This window comes from Citrus sinensis, chromosome 5 (genome assembly GCF_022201045.2).
Source record: "Citrus sinensis cultivar Valencia sweet orange chromosome 5, DVS_A1.0, whole genome shotgun sequence".
Taxonomy (NCBI): domain Eukaryota; kingdom Viridiplantae; phylum Streptophyta; class Magnoliopsida; order Sapindales; family Rutaceae; genus Citrus; species Citrus sinensis.
Window position 1 is genome coordinate 31,586,047 of NC_068560.1, and position 23,775 is coordinate 31,609,821.

At 32.2% G+C, this 23,775-nt stretch overlaps 3 protein-coding genes and 1 long non-coding RNA gene across 4 annotated transcripts; 1 reads left to right on the top strand and 3 right to left on the bottom strand.

Moving 5' to 3' along the window:
• Positions 1 to 7,003: 7,003 nt before the first annotated feature.
• Positions 7,004 to 7,902, bottom strand: LOC112497727 (uncharacterized). The gene is made up of 2 exons (XR_003064679.2): positions 7,675 to 7,902; positions 7,004 to 7,482 (listed from the first exon to the last, which is right to left on the bottom strand). It is a non-coding gene; the product is annotated as an uncharacterized LOC112497727 (long non-coding RNA).
• A 4,685-nt stretch (positions 7,903 to 12,587) lies between these two features.
• On the top strand, positions 12,588 to 14,380 carry LOC102617556 (alpha carbonic anhydrase 7-like). Its single transcript, XM_006472939.2, has 8 exons — positions 12,588 to 12,594; positions 12,746 to 12,769; positions 13,062 to 13,279; positions 13,429 to 13,535; positions 13,668 to 13,770; positions 13,868 to 14,035; positions 14,143 to 14,196; positions 14,291 to 14,380. Exons 1-8 carry the CDS (start codon positions 12,588 to 12,590, stop codon positions 14,378 to 14,380), a joined length of 771 nt encoding a protein of 256 aa, XP_006473002.2.
• Positions 14,381 to 16,511: 2,131 nt separating this feature from the next.
• LOC102613248 (putative clathrin assembly protein At4g40080) lies at positions 16,512 to 17,954 on the bottom strand. Its single transcript, XM_006472473.4, has one exon. It carries the CDS (start codon positions 17,787 to 17,789, stop codon positions 16,746 to 16,748), a length of 1,044 nt encoding a protein of 347 aa, XP_006472536.2. The 5' UTR covers positions 17,790 to 17,954; the 3' UTR covers positions 16,512 to 16,745.
• An 805-nt stretch (positions 17,955 to 18,759) lies between these two features.
• LOC102613536 (2-oxoglutarate-dependent dioxygenase 19-like) lies at positions 18,760 to 23,775 on the bottom strand. Its single transcript, XM_006472474.2, has 4 exons — positions 23,340 to 23,775; positions 22,967 to 23,202; positions 20,485 to 20,815; positions 18,760 to 19,169 (listed from the first exon to the last, which is right to left on the bottom strand). Exons 1-4 carry the CDS (start codon positions 23,553 to 23,555, stop codon positions 18,900 to 18,902), a joined length of 1,053 nt encoding a protein of 350 aa, XP_006472537.2. The 5' UTR covers positions 23,556 to 23,775; the 3' UTR covers positions 18,760 to 18,899.

Here is a 23,775-nt window from a genome sequence, read left to right on the forward strand (position 1 = left end):
AGTTGTAATGCAGTCCATACAGGTAACCCATCAGCCCTTAGCATTCAATCCCTTGAAAAAGATTATTGGATTGTTGATTCAAGGGCCTCAGACCATATGACAGGGTCTTCTCAATTTTTCTCTAGTTACACTCCATGTCCAGGTAATTATAAAGTGAGGATTGCTGATAGATCATTATCCACTGTTGTTGGAAAAAGAACAGTAAAACTATCAAATTGTTTGACTCTTTTTTCAGTTTTACATGTCCCAAATCTTAAATGCAATCTTCTTTCAGTTAGTAAACTTACCAAAGACACAAACTGTGTAGCTAAATTCTGTGGTTCTAAATGTCTATTTCAGGATCCAATCTTGGGGAGGATGATTGGGAATGCGAAGGAATATGAGGGGCTGTACTATCTCGACAATAAAGGACCCGTGAAAGGACATGCTCAAGTCTCTCAATGTGAATTTGTTTCTTCTGAAATAATGTTGTGGCACTATAGGTTAGGCCACCCTAGCTTTCCATATCTAAAAACCTTGTTTCCTTCCTTATTTAAAAATCAAGATTTGAGTTTATTATATTGTGATTTTTGTCAAATGGCTAAACAAACACGTGTTCCATTTCCTGCCCGTACTTATAAACCATCCCAACCTTTCTCTTTGATTCATAGTGATATTTGGGGCCCCTCAAGGGTTAACAACCTGTCAAAAGCAAAATGGTTCATTACATTCATAGATGACCACTCTAGGACCACTTGGGTGTACCTTTTGAAGGAAAAATCTGAAGTTGGACAAACTTTTAAACAATTCCATGTCATGGTAAAAACTCAGTTTCAAACTGACATTCGTGTACTCCGTACAGATAATGGAACTGAGTATTTCAATTCTATTTTAGGGAATTACCTATCACAATAAGGAATTGTCCACCAAAGTTCTTGTTCCGGAACACCACAACAAAATGGGGTTGCAGAACGTAAAAACAGACACCTTTTAGAGGTTGCTAGGGCCATTATGTTCACAACTAATGTACCAAAAATATATTGGGGAGAGGTCATTCTTACAGCATCTTATCTCATAAATCGTATGCCCTCTCGAGTTCTTAAATTCAAGACACCTATTTCTGTTTTTCTTGACAGCTACCCACAAAATCACCTTGTTACCTCTAATTTTGCAGTCAAAACTTTTGGTTGTACAACCTTTGTATATCTTCTGAGTCTTCAAAGAACAAAGTTGTCTCCTAGAGCCATCAAATGCCTATTTCTAGGATATTCTCCTACCAAGAAAGGGTACAAGTGCTATGATCCTCCTACCAAAAAATTATTCGTCACATTGGATGTCAAGTTTTTTTAAAATCAACCTTTTTACACGAGTAATTCTCTTCAGGGGCAGAATTTGAGAGAAGATAATTCTTGGGATCTTCTTGACATTTTAGAACCTAAGATGCCTAGTAATTCCAGCCTAGAACCCAATATGTCCAGCAGTTCCAGCCTAGAACCCAATATGTCCAGTAATTCCAGCCTAGAACTTAATCTACCAAATACCTCCTCCCTCAGTCTAGACATTCATCCTAACCTACCTAACACCATAGAACTTAATCAACCAATAGTGTCACCAAGGAATGAATGAACTTAATCTACCAAATGCCTCCTCCCTCAGTCCAGACATTCATCATAACCTACCTAACACTATAGAACTTAATCAACCAATAGTGTCACCAAGGAATGAAGGAATAAAAATCAATTCACATTTGGAGAAACCTATAGGCGAGTTTCATGTCTATTCACGAAAGAAGAATAAAACTCAAGAGGTACAGCCACTTATAGACCAAGCAGAACCAAGATCTGAACTAAGGGAGGATCAAAACCCACCTAGTGAATATGCTGAGAACGAAGCTCAGAAGTCCACAGATTTGCCTATTGCGATAAGGAAATGGGTAAGAAATTGCACTAAACATCTTATTTACAAGTTCTTGTCATATGCAAATCTATCTAAGGAGTATAGGAATTTTGTGGCTAATCTATCTAATACCACTATTCCAAGAAACATCCATAAAGCCCTAGAGTTAAATGAGTGGAAGAAAGCTGTTCAAGAAGAAATGACAGCCTTAATAAAGAATAACACATGAAAGCTTGTACCAAGACCTAAAGACAAGAGGACTGTGGGGTGCAAGTGGGTGTTTACAGTCAAATATAAGGCTGATGGAAGTGTGGACATGTATAAAGCAAGACTTGTGGCGAAAGGTTTCACACAAACCTATGGGGTGGACTATCTAGAAACTTTTACCCCAGTGGCAAAGCTTAATACTGTAAGGATCCTTCTCACTCTTGCTACAAATTTAGATTGGCCTCTCAACCAGCTTGATATCAAGAATGCATTCTTGAATGGAGAATTGGAAGAGGAAGTTTACATGGATATGCCGCCTAGTTTTGAAGAAAAATGACATGCTGGAAGAGTTTTTCTGTTAAAAAGGTCTCTCTATGGCCTTAAACAGTCCCATAGGGCTTGGTTCGACCGATTTGGAAAAGTCTTGAAGAACTATGGTTATTCTCAAGGGCAAGCCGATCATACTATGTTCTACAAACAGTCTAAAGAAGGGAAGTTAGCTATTTTGATCGTGTATGTTGACGACATTATACTAACAGGAGATGACAAAGAAGAGCTGGAAGGATTAAAAGAAAAATTAGCTTGTGAGTTTGAAATCAAGGATCTTGGACCACTACGTTATTTTTTGGGAATGGAGGTAGCTAGAACAGCTAAAGGTACTCTAATTACACAACGGAAATAAACCCTAGATTTGCTAAAGGATACTGGTATGATTGACTGTAAACCTGCTACCACACCAGTTGAACCAAATAGCAAGTTGGGTCTTGAAGAAAATAATGCACCCGTGGAGAGGGGGAGATATCAAAGACTAGTAGGGAGATTAATTTATCTTTCCCATACTAGACCTGATATTGCTTTTGCGGTTAGCTTAGTAAGCCAGTTTATGCACTCCCTAAGAGAAGCTCACTTAGTGGCAGTAAACCGAATACTTCAATACCTGAAGTCAACACCGGGAAAGGGACTTTATTTTAATAAGGGAGAAAAAAAGAATGTAGAAGCTTTTGTTGATGCGGATTGGGCTGGAAACATCATGGATAGGAAGTCTATAACAGGTTATTGTACTAAGGTGTGGGGAAACCTTGTAACTTGGAGAAGTAAGAAGCAAATTGTAATGGCACGAAGTAGTGCAGAAGCAGAATTTCGAGCACTAGCACATGCGGTATGTGAGCTTATGTGGATATAACGTGTTCTCAAAGAATTACAGTTAATAGAAAACAGTCCTATGCAACTTTACTGTGACAATAAGGCAGCAATTAATATTGCCCATAATCCTGTCCATCATGACAGGACAAAACATGTGGAGGTAGACTGACATTTTATTAAAGAGAAATTAGAAACTGTAGTTATCTATTTGGTGTATATTGCTACAGGACAACAAACTGCAGATATGTTGACAAAAGAAATGCCTGGACACAAGTTTGAAGAGTTTGTATGCAAGCTGGGCATGAAGAATATCTATGCTCCAGCTTGAGGGGGAGTGTTGCAGATGTCAGCTATATTTTACAGAGCTGTGTGTTGACTATTGTTGTAGATGTTAGCTGTATTTTACAGCTATGTGTTGACTTAAATACTAGATTTTAGGAGATATAATCCCTAATTTTCAGGAATACTAATTTGCAATATCTTAGCTGTTTTTTACCATTTTATTCCTAGGGTGTAATGTATATAAATATGTATTCTTCTCTAATGTAATATAAGTGAAGAAGTCTGATTTTTCACATATTGTATTCTCCAATATGCCATCCTTTTTTTTTAATTTTTATTTCTACACTAGTTGGGAATTGGGAATGGCAAGCGCATTGGATAAACTTTTCGGACAAGCTTTTGGGGTCAACAAGTATCACATGTTAGGCATTTACCTGAAAGATCTTGGATTGTCATACTCTTATGTTGAATCTTGGTAGTACGTTCTGGCTGCAGCAATCTTGAAATATGTAAGCCAGCGAGATGAAGTGGCAGAGCTTTCAGGGTATGCAGGACCAGCTTTAATAGTTTGGAGGCCTTGAGCGAACATTTCTTAATTTTAAGGTCTTTCTACATTAAACAACATGACTCTGAAAGTAATATAAAATAACTCAATGTTTAACCGTCGTTAATAATATCATGAATTTTAACAATTATCGACAAAACATTTATGGTATTTAAATCACAAAGTTCATAGTTGATTCAAGTCATATATCAATACAACAAATAAAAGTATAATAAATTTTAAAAAATAAGAATAATAATAATTTAAAATAGTTAGAATGATAGCATATACAAAGTTGGCTAGTTAAGATGGATATGGTGGTTAGATGTAAGATGATGGCATTGAATTTTATAGAGAAGATCAAGGATTTTCTTTATAGATACGAAAGCAAAAATATTTTTAGTTGAATATTGTTGATTCAACATCTATTATTTTTTAGGTTTTTAATAGAGTTAATAGAATAATAAAAGTTTTAAAATCTAACATAAATAATTTCAATAGAGTAATTAATTTTTGGAAAGTATTGAACTTTTTTCTTATAATTACTAATAAAAGTTTCAAAGAGTTAAAATCATTATGACACCGTAAAAATCATATTTTTATTAAAAAATTACTTTTAAGGTAAACATTATAAAAAATATAGAGATAATTATGAATGAAAGTAATAATACGGAAATGTCTAAAAATTAACTTTTCCTACCATATATACCTATTTAAACAAATTTAGAATCTTAAAATAACTATTATTATTGTATTAATAAATAGATACTTAATTTATTGCCTTCTTAAATATGGGGTCTTACACGACAGCTTAGTTCGCCTGGTACTAGAACCGCCCCTAAGTATATGTGGCGGTGTTAGGTATTCCATTTGCCTCAGCTTGCGTTTTCGTTTCCACTGCAGAATTCCTGCATGCAGAGCCAGCTCAAGAATCGAGTGATAGCTTGGAGTTTTCTTGTTGCTGTTCTCTCACGTTGTGTACTTGTTTATGTGCCAGATTTTGGTGTTTTTGGTGCTGCTGCTGCTTTTGATATCTCAGGATGGGTTTCAGTATTTGGGATGTTTGGATACAGCGTGTTTGGTGGCTGTCCTTTAACTCGGAATGGTTTCTCAATGCGAGCCTTTTCTGGGATCTGGGACTTTGTCAAACTCTCTGCAGCTGCTGGGGTCATGCTCTGGTGTGTGTGTGTGTACATATGTCTTTTAATACTTTAAAGATTCAATTTCTGTACTAGAGGATTTCAAACCACAGAATCATTTTATGTTTTGATCTTGTTGCATTGCAGTCTGGAAAATAGGTACTGTAGAATACTGATAATGATGACTGAGTATTTAAAGAATGCCACTTTAATCATCTGTGGATGCTTTGTCATGAGTCTGGTATGTGCATCATCTTTTTTCTTTTTTTGGGTATATAGATTAATTAAATTACAATTAGGGATGGCAATGGGCACCGCCCGCAGCGGGTTTGTCATTACCAAACCCAAACCCGCACAAAATTTAAATTACCAAACCCACCCGCAACCCGCAGCGGGTTTTAATTTTTTTACAAAAACCCACCCACAGCGGGTTTTAACAATTACCAAACCCGCAATGGTATCCGGCGGATTTTTTGCGGGTTTCCGTATTTAAAATCACAAATGTTTAATATATAAATTTATAATAATAACCTCAAATTCCATATAACATAATCAATTTTATATTTAAATAATGTAAATGAAAAATTAAAATTTCCACATCAATTCAACACAAATTCTCAAATTTAAGTATAAATTACACAAATCCATTTAAAAAACACAAACTAGTATCTAAAAATAATAATTACATTTCATATTATCATTTAAAACAAGCTCCAAGAGAAGATATTCATTTCATTCACCACCATAAGCACCCATCCAACACAATGCTTATAATAATAATTAAGATTAATATTTTCAAATACTAATTCGAAAGAAAATGTCTTTAGTTTTCTTTAGATTATGACTTTAGAATAGGATATAGGCCACATACACACATACACAACTTTGAGCATTTGGCTATTTGGTAATTTAATTAATGATATTATTTTCTTTATAGATTTTTAGATTAAAATTAAATTAAAAATATTTGAAAAAAATATTGCGGGTTTGGTGGATATCTATGCGGATATCCACCGGATATAAGGTTAATACCAAACCCACCCGCATCCATGTGCGGGTTTTAATTTATAATACTAAATCCGCCCGCAACGGGCGGGTTTTGACGGGTGGGTTTGGGCGGATTTGCGGGTTTGCGGGTACAATTGCCATCCCTAATTACAATGTACGTGTAATACACGGTTAATTAATTAACTATTTTCTAATTTCTTTATCCTTCCCTGCTTGTACGAAATTGTAGTACGAGTATCAGTGGATGGCAGATGATGATTCCTATTGCTTGCTTTGCTGCAACAGAGTACAAATTTTGGACTCAAACATATCTTTCTTTCCGAATTTACTAATTAACAGTTATTTATCCACTGATTTCATTTTCTTTCATAAGTTTCCTTGTACTAATTTTGCGGAGTTTGGATTAGCTAATGAGCTAAGAGCTGGGAATGGTAAGGCTGCAAAATTTGCAACCAAAGCGACATTTATTTCGTTAAAATTTGCAAACAAAATTTGTTTCCCACGAATGAAAAATTATGATAATTTTTTAATTTATTTCATTTTGCATATAAAGATAACATAAATTAAAGCGACATTTTTTATCAAGGAGATGCAGCTGCATTCATGGGATCCCGAGGCACTCGGTCACTCACTTCATTTTTCATTCATTGTATTCACTTAATCCGGTGATTTAAAAATAGTATTTATGTCTCAATAATCACATGTCAATTTACATTAAAATTTTAAATTTTATTATTATTCTATTGTCTCCTATAGGCAAATTTTGTGACTCCAATCAACCATTTGATATCAAGATTAACATCAATAATTATAAAACAAACTGTATTATATTAATACTTCAATAATTATTCAAGAGACATACGGATTGTTTATAAATTTCAACATATGATGATAATACAATCCACATCCAGAAATACTCAACAAATCAAGCAATATGATACAGACCATAAATATAATCCTCACACATATAATATAATCATTAATTACATGATCATCAATTAATAGAAGAGAACAAAGCTTTAGCCACTGCCACCTGCATGAAATTGGCTCCTGGGAATACCGTGGTGGTTAGTTAGATCGATTGCAGGGGCCTCAGGTTTCACATTCTGGTCGTCCTCCTCCGCCAGTACCCGGCCGCTACTCCTATGATGCACGTCATAGGAATAGGTTTCGGTATTTAAAGCCCTTCCGTTTGCAGCCAAGCAAGAGCACAGCAGTACCGCAAGCACCACAGCAAGCCCTAAAAGCCTCATTCTTCCACTCATTTGATCTCTTCTCCGATCACTGTTATATAAAGTTCGGACAAAATTCAAGTTTAATAATGCATCTGAGTCTCATTTATATATACGATAAAATTTATAACAAATTTTTTTTTTCTTTTCAAAAAAGAAAAAAGCAATAACAAGAAGATTATAGATGGTCAGATAATAACAATATCTACGCCTAGTTGGAGATGCATTTAGGATATTTACTTACCTAGCTAAAGATTGAGAGCTAAGAGTTTGGTGATGATTTGTGCGGAGGAATGAGAAGTTTGAACTCTTTATATAGAGGCATATGCTAGGGTTAATCGACGGATATAATATAAATTAACTTGGTGGAAAACATTTTGGGTTTTCCCGGTGCATGCTCTCTCATCCGTTGATTCTTGCTACGTATGTATTTGCTCTAACATAATTAAATGAGAGATACACATGTTAAGAATCAAACAGATAACAGAGTATAAACAAAAAAATATCCAAGATTTTCTCAATTTGTTGATGGATTTATCCACCAAGAGAGGCAATATTAAGTGGGATGGCCATATTATCTAATAAAAATTATTTTTAAAACTATTAGAATGATAGAGTTAAGCAAAACGATTTCTCCAAATCAGCACTATGAATAGGAAATTTCCACATTAGCAAATAGACAATTCTAAACCAAAAGTCAACTAGGCACAAGGGAGAAGCTGTTGCATTGTGATGTCAAACCATACTCTTAATAAGTAACTCATACGTCTTCAAACCTTCCTTAGAACTTAACATTTGTGAAGCGGGTTTAATTCTGGCGAGATATTTGGAGGTTGTTCTGGATTAAAGATTAAGCACTTATTGCCAAATTAATTAAATTATAGTTTTGGTATTCTAGTTGAACAACTGTAGCTTAAAAGTTATTATTTTAAAGAGTTTGATAAATACTTACTGTTGAAGTTTGGAAGTTAGATTAATTTTATTATAATATCTTTACTATTTTTATTAAAATTATTCTTTATTTTGTTTGTCAGCAAATATGAATTAAAAAAAAAAAAGGTGTCCTAATTAATCTAGAATATTTTTGAATACCCATAGCCATAAAATCAAAATTGTGAGTCCATTTGACAACTCAATATGCTATACAATATATTTCTTCAACCAAGGAGTTCTTCTTTATTTGTTTATTTTTCCGTTATAAGATTAACTACAAAGCTAAAAGACTTGACTATTGCTAAATTTCTTTATCATTCGTTTGTAATTGCTCGCATTAACTTTGATAAATTTAGCAAACAAATGGCCGCTGAAAGTGCTGTCGGAAGATAAACTTTCTGATCGAAAACTCCTTCTCCACTACTAGTGAATCAAATTCAATTTCTAGTAATTACAAAAGATAGCATTCCCATTTTGATAAATATTGCTTACATATGTGTGCTTATCGTTATCGAGTTGTGTCTTCATCTTTTATTAGTACCACTGGATGGCAAATTGGCAATGCTAAGCACCAAGCTATCATTATATCAACTAATTATTATGGTTCAAATTTCATCCCAGTAATTATGATTTTAATATTTGACTGTTTAAGCAATTATTATAGCTGCATCCACCAATAGAATAGCTAGTAAATGCCTAAATGGTTTGGATTATGGTGGTAAAAATCATTTAATTTCTTTCTATATGCATGCACCAATTCATATCTAGCGACAGATTGAGTGCCACATGGCAAGTATTTTAATTATTAATATTTAGATTTTTAAAAAATGAGAAAAATGAAAATCTAAAACAGCTTTTTGAATCACAAAACAATAGTTTTCTGATCTTGTATCTCAATCTCTTGTAATTGGTGTTTCTTCTTGTCTTGATTAAATAATGCTAGGGACTTAATATTTGAGTCTCAAGTAGTATGTGCCACTCATTTATTGGATGACAAATTTCATAAGTTATAAAATTACTATTCTACCATACAAATAAATGAATATCACACTAGTTGAAACTCAAATGTTGAGATCTCTAACATTACTTTTATTATTTTGTCAATAAAATTATATAATTGTCATCTCATAATTTAACTATTGGGGCTAAGGGCCTGTTTGGGATTGCTTTGAAAGACTCAAGAGTGATTTTAAAAAGTTAAAAGCTAATTTTGATGTTTGATAAATTTTTCTAAATATCACTTTTGCAAAATCATTTATTCTATAGCAAATTTTGAAAAATAAGGAAGCAGTAGCTTATCAAAATTTGATTTTTTAAAATCAGTTTTATAATTAATTTAATTTCAATTAGATCCTCACATAAAATTATCTTCATTCAATTAGGAAATAAAAACTTATAAAATTTAAAGAGATTGTTATTACCAATTATATTGAGATAACAAAATAAAAAAAATTTATTTTAGTTATCAAGCATTATAGATGCACAATAAAAAAAATTATATGTACATATTTATAAATTTGTAAATAAATTTTATTCAACATTATATTTATTTTAGTCATTTGAATTTTTATAGCAGTTCAACAATAAGATTTACAACTAATAATAGATCAACACATACAACTGTTTTTAAAACTCATAGTACTTTTATAATTAAATTTTATTAAACTTTTAATTGATTCTCTTTATAGTTAATTATTTTTACTTTAAAAGTCACAACATTACCAAACTAACCCTAAGTATTAATATAAATTCACTCTTGTCGTTAAAAAAAAAAAACTATGTATATTAATTAATTTGTGTGGCTTTTTGAGTTCAGATGGAAGTCAATGTTTTAGTTTTATATTCTAATCAAAATCTTTATTACGTAAAAATTTAGCTGGCAGGGGATCTTCAAGTATTATTTTTTTAAAAAAAATCTTGAGCTATGTCTAGAAAAAGCAGGGGAGAAGTTGGATATTCAACCAAAAAAAAAAAAGTGTTACCATCAATTTTTTCTTTAATATTCTATATGATAAAGTCCGTGCCGAGCATCTGAAGAGAATTCCATATCATTTAAAAAAAAAATGAGTCTCCTTAAGTTACATTTATTTGAACTTACATCCATCAAAAGCAAGGGAAAAAATAAGATATTGAGTCTATATGGTCTACTTACATATTACTCATTTTTGTATTATTTTTATTAGTTATAAGTTAAAATAATAATAATGTAATTTAAAGATTGCCTTAAAAAAAATGACGAATTCTGAATAATGTCACTAAATTTTACAGTCATGGACGCTCTAGATACTTCCAACATTAAATTATTTGGTTGGTCTACAATGCATAAAAGGAAAAAAATTTGTGTGAAACAGTACAGTAATATTTTATCATGTAGTAAAATAGTGAATTTTATTATAGAATCTATTGATATTTTAATATTAAATTTAGTGGTCCCATAACGAGGCTCACTATTGGTCCTCAATAAAATTCTCCATTCTACCTCACGATAAAATATCACTAGACAAATAATTCTCGCATAAAGATATCAAGTGGTGCGATAAGGCGCTGAAAGTCCATCTTGACTTTTGGCCACCATGCTGCATTTTTGTTGATTACTTTATGGTGATAGTTCAAACCATTTATTTTAAAAAATGAAACACTCTTTTACTAATTATTAGATATGATAGAGTGTGTGGGTTCTGCCATTTATCACTATGCTAGCTCCACACGTGGATAACTAATTATTAATCCATAAAATTATAAATAGTACAAAAATTTCTAACATTTGAGTTTCAAAATTATTTATTACTTTATTATATCATCTACTAGATGAATAACACATAACACTTGAAATACTAATAAAAAAAAGTATATCATTACTCAAAACAAGTAGTTGATTTAATGCAAATCAACTAAGATGAGGATCAATAATTTAGATGAAAATTATCTTAATTTTCAAGAGACAAGACATTTTTTTTTAAGGTTGGAGTAGGCAAAATAAAAAATTAATTTTTAGTTCCCTCCTTCTTAATTTGAACATAGATGAATAAAAAAAAATTACTCAAAAACTAGTAAGTTAAGTCCTCAAGGACAAGAAGACATTTGATTAGCCATTTTATTTAGTTTATATAACATCAATTCAATTATAATAAGTTCGGTTGAAAAAAACATGTTGGATCTATTTAAGTTGAGGAATGCTTGATTCATTTTTTTTTTTTTCCTCCCAATTTGTTAAGCCAAGACATGCTAGATAGCATTTCTCTTAACGAAAGATTCTGCTCCTTCAGACAATTTCACGGAGTAAATTTAGAACAACTATATAATAAAATATCTGTATCAATAATTGATTTTGTAACCTCCATAATGCAATAATTGATTTTGTAAGGGTGCATTTCCATATACAAAATTTAGAACAACTATATAATAAAATATCTATATCAACACATAAAGAGCACTTATCAAAAGATTAAAAAAAAAACATAAAGAGTAAAGTTCAGAGATACTTGATAGAAAATATGGGAGCCTTAATATGGTCAAATTATGACCACCATCAATATCAACTATTAAACAAACTTAAATTTGGTCATTAACCAAAAGTAACTGACGAAAATGGTTGAAACAAATGGGACAAATTAAGGCATTGTTTTATAACTCTCATCTTATTACTCACCATATTAACAATATATTAGTATGGCTAATTTAATATTTTGTGTATTTCGAGATAATAGATCGAATAAAAAATTTTCAGAAAATCAAAATAAATAAAAACAGATTGGACCAGTTCTTTAGCGCCTGCTTAATTTTACATTAAAAACAAAATCCATAAAAGATAATGACAAGTTTGAGTATCATTTGTTTTATAATACAAAACCGACCAGGACAAACGTCCAAATTTAGATGTTTCTTGCTCGATGTTTTTTGTCCGACAAGTGATTTTTATTTAATTATATAAGATTTTACATTTCCTCCAAGTTATCGATCTTTAATTACCTTATTCAAACGTTTGGGGATGGAAGTAACGAACCTGATAATGCATCCAATTAACGAACAGATTTATATACAAATTAACCTTATAATGTTGTTATCAACCCTAGATTCGTCATCGGAGACCTTAGTCAATTGGAAGGATACACAAGATTCTTTGGTATAATATGGTTAGCAAGCCCCTTCTCATATGACCTTGAAAAGAATTACGAAAATTCTTTTTTATTACAATAAAGAAACCTTTAGTGCATTCATATCGGAATGGAGGGTATATAAGCAGAGAATCTCTGATAGCTAGTGGGCAGTTAATCAAATACATGTGTTAATTAAGTCTTGAAAAGCTAAAAAAAAAAAAATGGAGAAACTTGCAACCGAACTCTTGTTTTATCGTTTCTTTGCTGTTATTCTTTTGCTTTCAGGCTCAGCAATGTCTAAAGAATTTGGTAAGAATTATATTGGCCAGAAAGTTGAAATTAACTCCTTTCTTTTCCATCTTTCTCACATCTTTTTTTTTTTTTTTTTCCTACAATTACTATTTAAAAAATATCAACTTTCGGACAACCTTTCTTGATCATCTTGTTACGTGCAACTGTATGCAATGTGTATCCTGATCTTCGTGTTTTAGTAATCTAATGAATGCATGCCGCATATATACATACAGCAGTATCTCTCTCTTGGTTGCAATTGTTTAATTTTCTTTGTAAATTTAAAAATGATTTTATGATGGGCATGCAGATGAAGAGAAGGAGTTCAATTATGAAAAAGGAGGTGAGCATGGGCCAGATCGATGGGGAGAGATTCATAGCGAATGGAGTGCTTGTAAAAATGGAACAATGCAGTCTCCCATCGATCTGTTGAATGAAAGAGTTGTAGTAGTTTCCCATTTAGGAAGGCTTAAAAGAAGTTACAAGCCTTCTAATGCCACTCTCAGGAATAGGGGCCATGATATTATGGTGACGTAAATTAAATTAGAATGTACCAAAATGAAAATTATTTATTTATTTATTATTATTTGAATTGAATTCGGTGAAATAAAATATATATATATATATATAGCTAGGAAGGTTAATTAATCCCTTTGAATTATTATTTTTGGATGCAGTTACAATGGAAAGGCGGTGCAGGAACTATTTTGATAAATGGAACTAAATATGTATTGCAACAGTGCCACTGGCACTCACCTTCGGAGCACACCATCGATGGCAAGAGGTACCTTTTTTTTAAAAATAAATAAATAAATGTTCACAATATATATAACAACTTAAACATCAGCTAGTTATGAACTAAATAAAATGGGAGAACATTCTTCTTTAACATCTTTCCAATATAATTTAACTGCAGATTTGCTCTGGAGGCTCACATGGTTCATGAGAGCCATGATGGCAAAGTTGCTGTCGTAGGAATCGTGTACAAGATTGGAAGACCTGATTCTTTCTTGGCATCGGTAGATTACCGAGGGACCAAATCGTGCCGTCTTAAATTTTAATTTGGCTCGCCCATCAGCTTTTTTTCGCTTATTTTCTCTTTCAATTTTTAATCAGATATCGGATCATTTAAGAAACATTTCGGGTTCAAATGAAAGAGATGCAACAGTTGGTGTTATTGATCCAAGGGCCATAAAGATTGGCAGCTCAAAATATTACAGATACATTGGCTCTCTTACAGTTCCTCCCTGCACAGAAAATGTTACGTGGACTATTGTTAGAAAGGTTTGCCACAATTATAGCTTTTTAAAACTAATTAATCCTCAAGATTTAATTTGTTGTTAACGTTTAATTAATTATTTGCATCTTATTTCACTTAACTCTCATTTCAGGTGAGGAGCGTGACAAGAGAGCAAGTGAGAGTACTTCGTGTAGCCGTACATGATGTAAGTTCGTTTCGCGTAACAAGTTTATATTTACCCACTTATATTTTATAACTAGTAAATAAAATCTTAAATACATAAACTCTCAACTTTGCAGGAATCGAATACTAATGCAAGACCATTACAGCCTCTAAACATGCGGTCCGTGAAACTTTACAAACCGGATGAAGAGAATGAAAATTGTTAATACAAATTTAATTAGCTGGTTATGATATTCTTCTGCTATTAAAACTGGATTGTGTAACGATCTTCAGTATGCGGAGAGTAAATTAATAATTAATTAGTCTGTGGAAACTGATTTTTAGTCACATTTCCGTGTAATTTTTCATTTATTTTCCTCTCACATGGTCTAAAGCTATAGCAAGCTGGATTTACTGCTTTCAGCTCGTTATCTTTTATTTATTGCGGCTGTTGTATTTATTGTTGAGGACATTATCTTGCATAAACAAGTCCAAATTTTAAATTCAATTATAAAAAGCATAATTTTTTAGTGAAACTTCAAACATTTAGATCCAATTAACTAGCGATCAATAGTTGGAAAAAATGAAATTAAAAATTAATATTCTACAATAATGTTCATAGAGTGAAACTTTCCTAAGTTCATCCTCTTAATTTCTTAAATGTTAATACATGCACATTTATCTGAATATTAATCAATTACTAGTTACTACAGTGATAGTGGAAAATTAAAAATTAAAATAAAAACAGGTGATACGATTTTATTAAGTTGGCTCATATGTTGAGACAGTTTATCGTAAACTTACTTTTAGAAATTATAATTGAAGGTTGATAAGCGGTATAATTAATTGAGTGGAGCTTTTGACACCTATCCAATTCTTATAAAACTCTTTTTGGATGTTATTTCCTAAAATATGTTCAGTTTTATTAATAAAATATAAATCCATGTATTAAAATTAATTACCGTTCTATAAAATTTTACCCAAACAATATTTCTTTAAATTACATACAAATCCTAAAACATTAAATTTATCTTAAATTTTTTTAATTATATGATTTATCTTTATACATCTAAATTGCTAGGAATTTTTTAAAAAATATTTTTAATTATAGTTTGAAATATAAATATAAATTATGAAATTGAGTGAATTGTAAAAAAAATTGTTAAAAGAATAATATATTTAATGTTTAATTCTCATTCATAATAAGAAATGAATTAATTTGTGTTAGGTTATTCAAATAATTTCAATTAAAAGAGTGTTTTAAGTGGAATTTTGCGGAGTGTCAAAAGACTTATATAACGTTTATTTTTTTATTTGAAATCTAAATGGGTCTGAATTTTTTTAAAGTCTGAATGAGTCTTAATACGAAAATCTGAATGACATGTTTGTTTTTCTTTTTTTAATATCTGAATATAAGTGATATCTTGTTTGCTTTTACAATAAAAAATATCTTAAACTTGGTTGTTTGACATTTATGTCGTTGTAAATTAAAACAAAAAAAGAGGATTACATTTTATAGTTTAGGAAATAAGTTATTTTACAGAGATATTTTTGGAATATAACATTTACTTGTCATTCAGACATTTTTCCATTCAGATAAAAGTCACAAAAGTTTACTTTTTCTATTCAGATGTAAATGTCTGAAAAGAATACATAAGTTCCAAAAAACTAACAAGTAAATTTTAAAAAAGGTATGAAATTAATAAAATATCATACTTCAGACATTTAACAAATAGCCTCTTACTCTAATTAATTATTTGTTGGGTGGGTTTGTTTCTTGGGCTTTTTGGTTACAATATGTTGGGTTGGTGCCGTTTGGCATGGACTGGATTCTAGAGACAAGCCTTTTTTGGTGTCCAACTCTCAGTGTCAGCTGGCTTCGGGGTCATGCTTCTGTATTTATTTGGTTTCTTCCTCTGTGAACTTCTCATCGTGCGTCCAGAATTATCATGAATCATATGCAATTGAACACTTCATTGACAGTAATCAAAATTGATGTTTATTTGCTAAAAGATTGCGTTAGCGGGTAAATACTGCTTGAGTTTCTAGAGTTTGAGCTAATTACCATTTGATTTATATGTTAAATATCAAGAATAATGCGATATATATAAAAGTTAGATCAATCATAAGGATTAACTCCATAATTGGCACAGGCGTCCTAATTAATACACTAAAAAAATAAATTATTTTTACCTCAAGTCTATATACTTAGTCGAGATTTATTCCCCATTAGTTTGGCATAATATCTCTGTACCACAAAATAATGAAAAAAATATTTTGGAAAACACAACATCAACATTCAAGAATGAACTAACCTTTAGAGTAATTTTTTAGGGAAAAAGAAACAAATAAGAAAAATATGAGAAATCAGTGATATACACACATTAAAATTTATAGCACCACAAAAATCTAAACATCAAGAATTATGAAGAAATTCCCATTGTATTACATTAGGGAAACCCGGTTACGTCCATATTCTATTTTCTATTAACAAAGTATTATTTTTTCACACCTAATTAACATAAAATTCAGTCAAACAAAATAACCGATCTATGCAGCAGCAAAATGAGAAACCGGGTTCATTTGTACAGGTCATCTAACTGTAGATACAGTTAAAGAAACCCGGTCCAAGCCCAACCATGAACCGTCGGATGTGAACCGGAACGGCTGTCGGGACCACTCCCTTGTCTCGTCCCTTTTCATTATTCTCACTAAAGCCATCTCCTCTGCCTTTTTATTCATCATCGTCTCGATTTTCATCTTTGTTTCGCCAATCAGGTGCCACAGTCCATCATTCTTCTTCCTATTCACAAATAACAATGACAATCTCTCTTTACAATCTTCAAATTTCTTCAAAGCACTCATGAACAAAGTCAACTGATCAACACTTAAACTCGTCATTCTCTCATCAAGTTCAACAACTCGGAGGGAGATTTCACGTTGTATTAGTCTGTAATCTTCACTGACCAATCTCACAATCTCGTACACCAGATTGTTCCTTTGAAGATGCAACGAGTTGGGCACGTTGCTTATCTCTTGAACAAACCCTACAAGAGCATCTATCTCTATCAACAAATCTGAGCTTAACAAAGCAAAAATCTTCTCTTCTTTGTCCTTATGATTCTTCTTGGAATCAGAAGATGAAAGGTGATAACCTAAAACCCTAGACACCGTTAAATTTTGCTCCAAGACGGTCGCGTACCATCTTATCCATGCAGACAGCTCCCACGATTCTGGGTCCGAATCATCATGAAATTCAGACAGATTAAGAAAGTTTCGGCCGCCGAGAGTTGGAAATATGGAAAGCTGATCTTTTAAAATAAACGAATCCTTTGTAATGATATTATGGATTGTGTACAGACACTTTAGGGCAACAAAAGTATCGCGCGTGCCATGCAGGCGGTCCATGAGAGCTTGGATGCATGCGCATGCCCTGGGGCGGGACCCGTTGCCGGAGGATATTACGGCGTCGATGCGATTAATAGACGGTGGAGAAGACGAGCCGTGGGTGGTGGCTCGGAGGATTGCACGGCGGATGAAGGAGGTCTGGCGTTTGGTTGATAATGTTGTTTTGATTAAGGAGGCTTTGTCTTTGAGGACGCCATTGAAAATTCTTAGCTGCTTTAGGCGGCCCATTAATTCAACGGAGATGGGTGGACTTGGGAGAATTTTGTGATCTAAATAGACACAAGTGAAAATACACGCGTAAGAAACGTATAAAGATTGCTTAATAATGTTGTCAATGGTTGAGCCAGTCTATTGTCAAGTGTCAACGTTTACACCAGTTTAAAACAAATTGCAAATTGAATACCAACACTAATTATTGACATTTTGTTCAATAATTTGAGTAATATAAGAAAATATTGTATACCTTTGTTCAAGTATGGTGTATATGGTTGTATACGAGTAGATAAAAAAAAAAAAAACCTCTAATATATGTATATTTGAGAAAGTATTATTGTTGTTGTTGTTATTAACAATAATTATTTAAAAAAATAATCATCACAATTATTATAACAAGTGATGACAATAATAGATTATTTTATTAACTTGCAACGATTTGTTTCGATTCCAGACAAAATAAACATTTTAATGGTAATGCAGTTCATTCTGATTCTAATTTTTATAGTTAAAATAAATAATTTATTACGATTCTTATTAATTATTCCTATTTTAGCCCATTCTAATTACAGTTCATTTCAATTTCAACACATTCCAATTACTAATAAAAAACATATACGGGTGAATGTATGTGTGAAAAAATGCAGGAGAAAGTATATATGTACTTAAAAGCGCCTTTCTACAGACAATTTCTTAATTACTTTTACAAATCCTCGAGATGGATGGCGCACAAGAACCATTTTGACTGCTTCAACTATTTATATAAATCAGACACAATCATGTGCGCCTTAGACAACTTGATTGAACCCCTGGAAAATTAAAGAAACGAAAAGGCCGAGTACTTTTGATGCAATGGGACAGCGTTGATGGAGTTGTTGAGCTTTCATTTTTCAGAAGGAAATGACCGTATTGCATAAGTTAGAAAAACAAGGGAGGGGAAATAATAAATATGACAAAATTAAAGCTTTGAGCGGGCCACATCCAATTATATGTTAGAGTTTAATCAATTATCTTCCATTAACATAACAAGTAATAGAATTTATTTAATTTACATCTCTTATTACAAATAAATTATAAAGCAGCACATCACAATCATTTCATCTGGAAAGTGATAATTAAACAAATTTATTTGCAACACGTATCATTGATATTGACTTTGACGTGGTCCAAGCAGGATTTCCCTTTCAGTTGATTGCTCTGTTGAAGCTGCAAATACTCTCTATATTTGATCCCACGATACAACGGGGGTCGGTTCTCATTGTCAAGCAAATCCTGAGCAGGGCCCACGACCGTGTCAAGAGGAGGCCCGTGTGCCGTTGCAACGGAGATTCTTGTTGCTTTGCCGTTCACTACTGCTCTGTGCAACACGCTTTTGTACTTTCCGTTACTTAGTATCTATATCCAAAATACAATTTTAAGTGGTTATATATACATAAACATATACACTATACAATTAGCCATCATTAAATGTTAGGTTAACTTTCAATATACATACTCAAATTTTTTTCAAAAATTTAAGTCGAAATAACTCCATCCCAATTAATAAAGATGGTACATAAGTTTTGTTAACTCGAGTATTTTATACCATAATTAATACTTACCTTAGTTACTTTAAACCCTTTAGAGTTTAGACGTGTCACACATTTGAATATTAAAGCACCTCAATCAGAATGGACTAAAATAGCCTTAAATCGATCTCATTGGTTTCTATAACTGTGAAAATTTGTTTAGAACTTTAATGAAACAAAATGTAAATGATAAAGAGGCTAACTTAAGTTGAGAAATCTTAGAATATATCAGAGGTAATATAATCAATCAATGAATCGTGACATGTATAATTTAATTTAATATCATGATGATTTTTCAAAATAAATGCACACCTATCATAATATCATTAGCTTGTTGTTTGACTAAATATCACCTTTGATGTATTCTAGAATTCTCATTTAGGTGATATATATTTTTAAAACTATATGCCTATTTAGTTTCTTTTTTCAAACATCAATGCTTGGGGTGATTAAAACCCTAAATATTATTGAATAATTGATGGCTTGATGCAAAGCAAGAAATTGAAGATATCCCAATTAGATTGAAATTTATGATATTTAGGATATCTTAATTAATTTGTATTATAGTTTAATTTGGTTTCCTATTTAAAATTTCATTGCCTAGGCATAACTTATTTAAGTTGTATTACTAATTTAGGTATGAGCCTTATTGAAAACGATTTTTTATTCAAATTAAAAAAAGTTATAGTTAGTATAAATATGTGTCTTTTGTAGGTTTTATACGAGTGTCTTGATTATTTATTATTATTATTTCATGGAATAAGCTCTTGGTTTGAGTTATACTCTTGTTATTTCTTGGTGTTTTGTAGAATCAATGAGTTTTAACATGTAGATTCGTGGGTATTCTTAGAATCAATGTTAATTTAGTTTATTTCTTTATTCTAATATTATCAAGAATCAACGAAGTATTGAAAATATTCCTATCTATCAATCACCTACATCTTTTATTCTTTCGCTGTGTCAAATTCGTTGTAGAGTTTTCTGTTGAAGACCACACTGCATCAATAATTGTATTGACTTATATCTATTTATCTATGTATCTATATATATATATATATATATATATATATATATATAGACACACACACATAGAGAGAATGTGTTGAGTGAAGATATAAATAAAAATGGTTTGAAAGAATTACCTCCATGTGGTCTCCTATGTTGACTACGAAAGAGCCGGGTGGAGGATTGACGGGAATCCATTTGCCATCGTGCCGTACGTGAAGACCTACATGGTCATTCTGCATAAGGATGGTTAAGAGGCCATGATCCGAATGAGGAGGCAGCCCCATCACTACTTCTGGCTGTGGACAAGGAGGGTATAAATTGACGACAAGCAACTGATGAGAGTCTGTCTCAAGATCCATTGCCTTTTGTATATAGCTTTCTTCCAATCCTAAGCTTTCCATAATCCCTTTCAGTAATTCATTGGCCAATTCTCGAACTCTTTTGCAATATTCTTGTATGGTTTTACTGTAAGAATATAATAATTAAAAGAAAATCATAAATGGTTAGAAAGCAAATTAAATCAACCAAATTAAGTAACCTTTTTTTAAAAGTAAAAACGAAACATAAATTGTATAATTCCCACCAATAGGTGTGGAGCTACATCTTGTGCCAAATTAAATCAACCAAATTAATTAACCTTTTTTTAAAAGTAAAAACGAAACATAAATTGTATAATTCCCACCAATAGGTGTGGAGCTACATCTTGTGCCAAAACATATAGACAAATGATATCTCTGTAATTAAAGGTGAGCAAAAATGCTCAATTTGACCCAATCGGTTTGACTTTGGTTCAAAATTTGAACCAATCAATTTCTAGTTTGGCAATCATGATGTTGAGGGCCTGACATTTGCCGACCCATATTTCTAAATTTAATCAGTAAAATAATTTAATATTTTACCCATATTTACATACTTGTTTTAGATTTCGGGCCTCAAAAGTTTTACCCTTGCGACTTTTTACTTACAAACTTGATGAGGATCATCTCTTAGTGTTACCCCAATAAATTTAGCGAATAATTAACTTAATTATAAATAAAGTGAAAAAAAGGGGTTTGATTTTTAATATCAAAATTTAAAATATAATTTTAGCCACTTATTTTATTCAGAAAGACTAGGAGAGAAAAAAAAATTACGAAAGGATCCTTACCTCACAAATTTTCAATTTTGGCTCGGACTCCCCCACCAAGAAATAGGAAGGACCCTCGAACACTATTATTATTTCAAGAGATCTATCCAATGGTATCATCCCTTAAGAAGAGATGGAAAATATCTACTTAAATATGGATATTATTCATCCACGTGTAAATCCATAATTGTTCTTGATAAACACGTCCACATCCATATCTAATTGTAGATACTAGATATGGATTTAAATTTTATCCATATGGATATGGATGTTTGTCGACATCAAATTGGTATATTTAAAATTAAAAAATAATATTAATATATTAAGCTATCTTTTTAAAAATTTGTGTTAGCATATATTAATATTGAATACATTTAAATTTTGGAATTTAATTCATTAGTTATAATTATTATAAACTAAATATAAAAAGTAAACAAAAAATTTGCAACAGGTTATTGTCGCTGGTGACTCGCCAAAAAAAATTAAAAGGTAGCTGTTGACAACACAATTGGCAGGCATTGTTAAACTCTATTTCTCGCAATCTATATGATGGTGTCATCATCGACGTCAAAGGAGTAGCGGAGATGCCAGAAGCATTGGCCAAAGGATTACACCATACCGCCGCTGTCAAACAGCAGTGAGTTACGGTGCATTACCTATTGAATTGGAGAGGATGCCATGCCGCTCCAATTGCCTAATTAGTAGGCGATGCACTGTAACTAGGCGCCATCAAGAGTACAATCGTGACTTTGGCTGGCGCCTCCGCTACTCCTCTAACACCGATGATGCCACCATCGAATAGATCTTGAGAGATAGAATTCAAAGATGCCGACTGTGTTTTCAACGGCTGTAATTAACTGTTTTCATAAATATTACAATTAAATTTATATTTATTAGATACAAAAATAAAAAATAAAAAATTACAATTTATAAGTATATTATTATACTTTTAGCAAAGGCTAATATGAACATGTCACTCGATTTTAAGTAATTGATGGATATCAGATGAAAAGTAATACTCATGTCCGTCCAATAACAAGATAGATATATTTTTTTTTGTCTTAATCACGAGGTATCCTGAGGAGGGCCCCAACTGTGGGAGGCATCTTTAAGCCCGTACCACAACCCAGACTAGAGTCCCTGCTTGAACCAGGAGGTACAAGTTCTCTCAACAAATGAGACTTCCCTGCGACTTGAACTGGGGAGCAAACCCAGTCAAGCCACTTAAGGAGACTCCATTGCCAGTGGAGCCAACACGAACCAACGCTTTGTTGGTCAAGATAGATAATTTTTAAAATATCCACACCTTCATCCCAAATATTTTGGATGGATATCTACTAAGGAAGTCCAAATTAATTAATTACTATGTCATGCCTATGGATGTGCAAAATAAATATGTGGGGAAATTAAGATCAGACGTTTCAACACAGAGACTTGAGAAGGCCTCAAATACGTACAAAAGAATTGAAGATTAATTTTGAGATATATACCTGAAGCCAAGAGGGTTTTGAGGAGCATTGAACTGGGGATGGACGTGGATCTTCAGGTAATCCCTCCAGAATAATGTCTTGTCGACATTAACGTTGAAGCTTGTCCCCCATCTTATTGGATCAAACAGCTTCTTTCCTGCGTACTCTCTCTTTTGCTCGTCCGACAGATCGAAGAAACTTTCACTTGCCCTTATCATCTCATCTCGCAATGTGTTCGGTACTCCATGATTAATTACCTAGTATTAATTATAGTATAAATATCATCGAAACTTAATTATATATGCATAATACCTGTATTAACATACTTACTTATATATTCAAGAGCATACATATATATACCGCTGTTGAATAATTACAATAATAAATATTTTACCTCAAAGAAACCCCATTTGAGGCATGCATTGCCGATGGCTTGGATTGTCTTGTAACGTTGTTCCGGAGAACCAGAAGTAAGCATGGAAAAGTCTATGATGGGGATTGTTTCTGCTTCTGAGTTTATGCAATCATCATTAAGATCTTTTTCAAAGAAATACTTAGAAGGAACAGATGTGAGACGACCTGATTCGCTTAATCCTTTCACACAAAACATTTTTCATATATATGTATTCCAAGGTGTGAAGGCTTCTGTATAAATATTATGAAACTATCTATAGAATTTGCTAGTCCTGTATAATAAGAGGAAGCAAGTAAAGTGGTTCTTTCATTTTAGAAGATGCCCTTTTAAATACTGAAAAATGTGGCACAGCTGATGCCAAGCATGTGGATGTCAAATTTTTAGCAAGCTACTAAGATTGAAGTGCTCAGACGCT